Source organism: Argopecten irradians, chromosome 3 (genome assembly GCF_041381155.1).
Source record: "Argopecten irradians isolate NY chromosome 3, Ai_NY, whole genome shotgun sequence".
NCBI lineage: Eukaryota > Metazoa > Mollusca > Bivalvia > Pectinida > Pectinidae > Argopecten > Argopecten irradians.
This window is the reverse complement of record NC_091136.1, coordinates 28,380,451-28,388,598: the sequence shown is the minus strand read 5'-3', so window position 1 is coordinate 28,388,598 and position 8,148 is coordinate 28,380,451. Positions and strand designations below refer to the sequence as shown.

Sequence of the window (8,148 nt, the reverse complement as noted above, 5' to 3'; positions counted from 1 at the left end):
ATTTGGTTTTTTTTCGGCGTAACGGGGCTCCATATTGTTAAGAATTTCCCCTACAAAATCGAATTCTCTGACGATTTTCTGCCGATTCAAGATGGCGGCAATGCGCTCCCGCCAAGGACAGCAGTGCGAGGGAGTCCCTCGAATATTTCACTGCGAATTTTGCCGAGTGGCCAGTGATCAATAAATTTATGTGATCAAAGCAGTACAATAATGATCAACTACACCCTCGAGCGACTCTTGGGTATAAAAATTGTCTAATTAATGCTAATTATAAAAGAATAAAGTCAGAGGTCACAGTGTCCTTCTGACCACTCTGCTAACAAAGCACGCTGACTGCTAACGATGCGCACGCATCTCACGGGATCTCGTTGTACTTATCAGGAGTGAAGACAGAATTGTATGAAAGCATGTACTTATGAAATCATATAATTGTATGAAAACATGTATGTCAAGGAACCTTAACGTGAACCAAACGCCAATCTGAGACAGTGTATTAATGTTTATATGACGATCACCTCTGATACTGCAACGTGGAGAGCAGTGCAGACAGGCGACGAGGAAAACGCTCTCACAGAATAAACAGAATGTCAAAACTTTACCTATTTATAAAACTGAAGTAGCTTATATTGCACATTCAGACATAAAAGTTCAAATATGGAGAGACATCCTCTCAATATGAAAGTCCTTGTGATGTATTGTGAATTTTGGAAGATTAAAATGCGACTATGTAGATATCAGATGCCCTTTTGTCTTGCGTTGTAGACAGAAATATTTATAATTGATCTTGGGTTGTAAATATACATATATTCGGAATTTGTCATACGTTGAACATAGTCAAGATTATTTGGAATTTGTAAAGCGATGTAAATTGACATATTATTTGAACCGCATCAATATCAAATGAGTTTTATGTTGGCATTTTGGTGCCTTCATTCGTTATATCCTTCGCGATTTCGATAGGCTTATCTAATGAAGGTTAATTTCGCGAGTAATGTACTGCTGCATATACCAAATAGTACTTAAATACTGTTATGCTTTTTGGGGAAAATTATTGTCATAAATACCAAACTGAATGATAGAGATTATGAAAATATCCGCTAATGAAAAATACCCAACGTTTCCATGTTTTTCAAAAACAACAGAAAACTCCTCCTATAAGAGGGGATATTCCGATTCATTGTCACAGAGCATAAACAGATCAAGAGCCAAACATATCGAGTTTGCATGCGCAGGCAGAAAAAGGTGGAATTTCCCAAATAAACCGATGTAATTGCGCAAACATGTATATGACAGATTCCTAAATTAGCCTAAAACTCACTGAATACGAGTAAAATAACACAAATGGGCTAGTTGGAACAGGAGTAAGAATACGATGGCAAATATACGCCATGTCAATATACACTGAAGCAACCAAGTTTTGACAGTGATTTCACACAAAAACTTTGTCATCAACCACAAGAGCATTTTATTTTTTAGCTCAACTGGTCCGAAGGGCCGGTGAGCTATGTCATGGTGCGGCGTCTGTCGGTCGTCCGTCCGTCCGTCCGTCAAAATTTCCTTTAAATCGCTACTAGTCATAGAGTTCTGCATGGAATGTAACCAAATTTAGCCAGAAATATCCTTTGGGGAGGGGGAGGGGAACATATTTTGTATAAATTTTGGCTCTTACCCCCGGGGGGAGGAGGAGCAGGGCGCAATACGGGAAATAGAGGTAAATCCTTTAAATCACTACTAGTCATAGAGTTCACTGCGTGGAATGTAACCAAATTCGGCCAGAAACATACTTGGGGAAAGGAGAACATAGTTTGTATAAAATTTGGCTGTGACCCCCCCGGGGGCAGGAGGGGCAGGGCTCAATAGGGAAAATAGAGGTTAATCCTTTAAATCGCTACTAATCATTTACAGGGAAAATATACAAAGAAATACACAGAAAGTTGAAGAATTGAATATGGCATTACCAAAAGAAAGAAAATATCGGTACTTCAGTCAAATGTCGATTACTTGGATCCAGTGTAACTGGAAGAGGGATCACAATTGGCAATATGACTATTCGGTATAAGTGTTTGGATGTCGGAACCTTGAACACCAAGCAAGGTAGTGATTTTAAGCGTTTCAACTAGCCATTAAAGAAGTGAAGTGTCTGCAGGACACAAATGCTTCCACAGACTGTATGCCAAGAGCGTTTGTTCCTTTGTTAATGACACGGAATGCTGAAAGTGTGAAAAATATAAGGAGCAGATAAGAAAACTATCCAGTTAGAACTAAAATAAAATGGAAATACGCATTCAGTTCGAATACACTTTTCATTCTAAGACTGAAAAACAAATTATGGGGTTACGAACGTGGAGTAATTGATAATTGATACTTTTGCTCTGGGTGTCAGTAGATCCACTGTTACGATATGGTATTGCAGCATTATATCACAATATTTAAGATGCCTTTTAGTGCTTCATTTAACCGCTTACTACCACTTTCATATGTCATGGACTATAGCGTCATCGGAGGAAAGCTGCCAAGGAGAACCCTTACTTAAAACTCTGGAGGGTAAATTTATTGTTAGCGAGATCTGAGACTATCTATTATAGAATGCCGTAGGGATGGTCATTATTTCTAATATAAACCTTATCTCTATATCTATAGCTACACCTACCGTCTGGGGTGATCATGACACAATGTTATAGATAACCCAGGTTTAGGACAGCAAGGACATATGTAAGCAAACACATTATTTTTATTCTCTACATGTATGATTAAAATAAAAGTAAAAAATAAACCGTTTGCATGCTACGAGGGTTTTTATTTACTAATTTTGTTCAATGAAATAATATAGCTATAAACGAAGTTCCTTTAATTTCACATTAATTAAATATTCCATGTTACATGTGGGACAGTTACAGCTTGTACTACATTTTGTATCTCCTTTTCAGGATCTCTTCAAGACAGGTTCTATCTAATACTAAAACAAATGTTTCTGTTTTCGAAGCCGTCGCCCTTTCTGCTATTTTCGATGCACTTGTTTCAAACCAAATTTGGCTTTTTAGATGAAAATATTCTAAGAATTCTAAAATGGGATTACAGTACGCTCACTTTTATAGAGGTGCTTAAGAAAACAGGTGCTGTACTGATGAACTGAACAAGTTTTGATATTTGTTTCTAATGAGATATCATGGTTTTCAAAAAATCTTTGTTGTTGTATTTTAGTGTTCATTGTTTATGGTATTAAATTATAATTCATATAACATTTCTGATTTTTAAAGTATTTGGTGTCTTTGAGGATAATTTCATTAATATATGGATATCGTTGAGGATGATCAAGCATGAGTTGACCTCACTTTCACTAAATTCTACACTGAGGTGATTTAACTTGTAACACGTGGTAAGACCAGTGACTCACATTTAGTAATTTTTTTTCTTCAAATTGAATTAGTGACAACGACTATGCAGATCCTAGCGGCAGTGATATTATGTGTGACGTAAGTATTGCTTAGTAGTCATTCTTATTCTTGATGGAAAGTAAGGATTATCCAAGACAAATAATTTAACATTTTTCTTATTAGTTTCCAGTAAGACGAATAAATAATAAAATACAAAAGTATATTTATGTTTATCTATCAGTAAATACAATAAAAAAAGTATAACTACCTACTTGTTTTGTAGTCTCGTCGAGTCGTCCAATCACTACTACTCCGACCACGGAGGCTCCAGCAGTGACCATGATTGGGACATCTTCACCTTCACACAGGAATGGCCAGTGGCTGTCTGTGTCCTCGGCACACAGGAGGTAGATATAGTCCAGCCAAATGATTAAAGTACACAATATCGAGAAAATGCTAAAATTGGAGACGCTAACATTTGTAATTATACAACCCTCAAAGGAAGTATATTGTATCTTAATAATATAGTATATTACAGTTTTATATGATCGTCTATTATATCTTACAGAATTACAGGTAGAACATTAAACATTTATGTAGTGTAAGGTTTAACGGTATATAAACATGTAAATCTATGATCTTGCGTATGTTATGCGAAGCTCTTCAGTCTATTCTACGTCTATTCCATCAGCTTCTCAAGACATGAATTTAGCCTACTAGTATATTATATCGTAGCTGTTCTCAAAACCTAGCGTGAAATTTAGGTATTTGTATTGTGATTTGTGATAAAGTACACTGGGCTTCCATAGTTTCAACTTATTGTTTCAGCACCATCGTTGTGCAATCCCGCCCGACGTCCGTACCTGGGGAATCCATGGCCTCTGGTGAGTTAACCCACAGTTACGGGTGCTTGTGTTTTGAGCAATCTTATTCTGTATTTGCATATCAGAGGTATCTGCCCTTGCGGGTATGTTGTATTGATTGTGACGTCATGTGTTTGCGAGCATAACATCATACTTTTCAGAGCAAACGACGTGAATTTCGCTCACAAAATAATGACGTACGTCACAATGGATACCTATATGCAAGGGAGCTTACTGTGTAATATTAAAGACCGGATATTCCCTCTAGTTGTATTTAAACACAATTTATATTTATAATAAAGGGATTTTTTTTGCTTATGTTTTCTTAAGGCCGACAAAGACCGGAACCAGAGGTCCGACCTCCTGTAACAGCCAACTGCATTTTGATTTTAGTCGTATCCAGGTAAATTAGTTTTACAATCACATATATTGTTGTTCATTAAACTGAACATGGATATTCTTTGTATGGCATAGTAATTCGAACAAGTTTATTTTTCAATATATATATATATGTGTAACGGAACATTTCAGACGCTTTAGATCAAATATGAAGTATTCTACTCTTGGTCTACATGCATTGTAAGAACAAGTATGAAATTGTGTAGAAGTGTATGTACATTATGCATTATGAAAACAGTCATAGTTATGGGGAATGTTCTTGAACCATTGTTTTAGTACAGGTTCTTTGCCCGACGAAATCTGTCATACTCTGCATCTCTAGATGACCACTAAATGACATGCCAAAAACAGTTAGCCCTACTCATTACATCAGCTACTTGTATATAGGAATTCACTCTATTCTGTTTTCTACAGCATGAAGTGAAAATTTAAAAACTCTAGCAACTCAGTAGTAGTGTAAATGAAAATTAAGCAACTAGTTTAAAATGTTCTTATCTCTGTCCAGTCACTGGTGCCAATGATGAAAGTGTTGTGGCCGAACATGTATGCTGATACCAGTATGGAAAGTTTCTGGTGAGTATGGCGACATATGTCATATGTACAGACTCTCAAGTGATGTTAATGACTGGAATTTGTAATAACGATCTAAATATGTACTAAATCTTACTATGACAAACTACTGCATAATTTGAAATATTCATGGACAGATTCGTGGTTAGTCTGTCTAATCCTGATTTCAGTTGAACGAACTTCATATTTCTTATGTTCGTGGATTCATAGCAACAACGAAAGGTTTTACACAACAATCATTTCATGTAACATAAAAGGATATCCTCATTCTGTAAACGAATTCCTGAACGCAAAATTACATTATTACATGTTCTCCGATGTTTTTGGTTACCTGAGGTCATTATTGTACTCCTATTGTGATTTAAAGTCCCTTTATGTGTTCGTAATATTTTTAATCATTAAAATACGAAAAAAAATCCAAATGATAGAGTTTATAACCTTTTGGCGATATTTCTTAATTAAAAATGCCGTTAATCAGGATTGTAGCTATGATTGGAGATACCAGGCGATTCCGTTATTTACGCTCTGTTGGTGCCACAGTCCACACGTGGGTAAAATCACACATGAGGACCGCTTTGTATAACCCAAGATATGACGACGCTAATGCATTGTCATGTTATTTTCGGGTTTTTTTTATAAATGAGTCTCTATAAACATTAATTAAAATCCTGAGATTGCTCATATGAAAACAGTAAGAAAGTAAATCATGGAAAGTCAATAACTTCGAAATAAGCAAGTGTTAAGCGAACAATCAATTTTGCACGAGACCATCCACAGGTAAGAGCGAAGCAAGTATACGCGCACGATTTAGAGGCAATTGAGGGATGTTCTCTACGTAGTAATACTTCACTCTTTTGTAGTTTTTGCGCACAAATGCGTGTTTAAAATCGTCAGAATTGAGTAAATAGTTCTTCTGAAATAATGTGTTTTGATTTTTGAAAAGAAGAACCAGTTTAATAAGGATAAACATTGAAAAAAATTAATAAATCTAAACATGTTCTTAATTTCCCCGTAGTGTCGCTGATATTTACTTACGTACACATACAATGTAGACGAACACATTTACGTGTTCTAATTATGAATATTTTTGATATGCATTTTTGTCGAAACTACATATTTGAACAAAATTAAGCAAAGATAAATTCATAAGGATCATCGATGTTTAGTTTGAAGAACAATCATAAAAACATAATGGTAGTTTAAACACTTAAGATGAAAATTCTATTCAAATTATTTTCTGTTGTAAGGGAGCACGAATGGACAAAACACGGGACATGTGCTTCTTCTCTGGCTGCCACCAGTAACGAAGCCCAGTACTTCCAAAAGGCACTCGACCTCGCTGGTACCTATGGCGCTTCTCAGTAAGAATGCCCTAAATATTTTGTCAATACATTGCAGGGCGTGTGAAACGCTATAGATGCAGCCAAAACAACTACAGTCTAACTCGGATATAATGAATCCAGAGGACCCTATGAATTTGTTCATAATAAGCGGGTTTATCTACAATACAAATATCATTTTAATTTTACATTTCAATCACTGAATACATGACAACACACAAAAAACACAACAAGAAACCATTTATAGTCATATGGGATTATATTTTCATTCCTAATCAAAATTGAGACGTAGAATTTACAAAAGCGTAAAATTGAAACCATTGATCCCTTCTACATGAACAAATATCTACTTTTTGTTAATGACTAAACATCTACTTTTCATTAATGACTGAGCATCTACTTTTTGTTAATGACTAAAGATATAGCTTTAGTTAAATATATGATATAAATTTGTTTGATTTTTTAAGGCTTCTAGCAAAGGAAAACATAGTCCCGAGCTCATCAAGAACATATTCGGTAAGTTTTGTTAGTTTTTTAATAAATGAATAAACATGTGTACGAAGTCCAGGTGTATTTTTATCGTTGTTCCACGCTAATATTGACTTGTCTACTTGCATGTCCAGCTAGAGGAAGTTGAGGTTGCGCTAGCCCACCAGTTGGGTGCCAAAGCCAAAGTCGAGTGTACTAAAGACGAGGTAATATATGTTTTATGTAATCTGATAATATTTCCCCAGTCCTGTCAGTCAAAAAATGATGTGGCAGATGGCATGCACTTCTACGCTCTACATTTGTATTTGATGTGATAAGACTTGCGCATTGCCCTTCATACAAAGATATCATCTACAATTTAATGAATTTATCAATTACTTTCAAACGAGTTGAATAGGAAATGATTGCAAAACTACATTATCGAAAGCTTCTGAATATTCATAATCGGTTCTGACCTTTGTTTCTGTTGCCTAACTAGTAAATTATCGCTTATGCTTTGGCTATCAAAGAAATTATAAAATTACAGAAAAAATGTCAATAACGCTAATGATTGCCTTGATTTGTTGTAGAAAACAGGTAAAATGATGTTATATGAAGTGGAGATATGTTTAAATAAACAATTCAACCCTGTCGATTGTTATGAGAGCAATGGAAGCAGCGATTACCATAGCGACTGTCCTCATTCGGGTATTGAGTACCCTCCACTTGCTACCAGCGGATTTATCTTTCCCATCACAGGGTAGATCTTCTGGACAGATTAGTCCGTTATTGTTAAGAAACTATATCCTCTTCCGATATTGAATAAAAGATTTAGGTTCTAACAGGCTTGATTGCTTTATTACTATAACCAATAGGAGGCATTGGCATTTGGCATAATTCAATAAAGGAGGACCCGAGAAATTTATTTGTGATCCAATACAAATGATATTAACACAATCCAAGTTAAAAAGCACGTATTTGAGAAAACAAAAATATGTCTCATAATCAATTTCTGTAACAGTTTTGCCTATATTTTCTATCTCAATTGAATGCCTTTTAATTGGTTTGTCAATGCTTTACTTGGTAATGGTTATGAATAATATAGTTTGGGATTTGGAATCAAAACCAAGCGGT

At 35.4% G+C, this 8,148-nt stretch overlaps 1 protein-coding gene across 2 annotated transcripts; it reads left to right on the top strand.

Moving 5' to 3' along the window:
* Positions 1-1,684: 1,684 nt before the first annotated feature.
* Positions 1,685-7,856, top strand: LOC138318100 (ribonuclease Oy-like). 2 transcript variants are annotated; one of them, XM_069260203.1, is made up of 10 exons: positions 1,685-2,094; positions 3,428-3,473; positions 3,658-3,781; positions 4,203-4,258; positions 4,568-4,640; positions 5,142-5,209; positions 6,454-6,567; positions 7,014-7,062; positions 7,170-7,241; positions 7,605-7,856. In XM_069260203.1, exons 1-10 carry the CDS (start codon positions 2,043-2,045, stop codon positions 7,776-7,778), a joined length of 828 nt encoding a protein of 275 aa, XP_069116304.1. In that variant the 5' UTR covers positions 1,685-2,042; the 3' UTR covers positions 7,779-7,856. The 2 variants fall into 2 exon arrangements, with proteins under 2 accessions (XP_069116304.1, XP_069116305.1); XM_069260204.1 differs by lacking the exon at positions 1,685-2,094 and adding an exon at positions 2,170-2,712.
* The last annotated feature ends 292 nt before the right edge of the window (positions 7,857-8,148 follow it).

Excerpts from the sequence above, each read along its gene's own strand:
- LOC138318100 (XM_069260203.1), top strand. The coding sequence starts at position 2,043 with ATGACTATTCGGTATAAGTGTTTGGATGTCGGAACCTTGAACACCAAG. Across the intron at positions 2,095-3,427 it reads AACCTTGAACACCAAGCAAG|TGACAACGACTATGCAGATC; the intron begins GTAGTGATTTTA and ends AAATTGAATTAG. Across the intron at positions 4,259-4,567 it reads TGGGGAATCCATGGCCTCTG|GCCGACAAAGACCGGAACCA; the intron begins GTGAGTTAACCC and ends TGTTTTCTTAAG.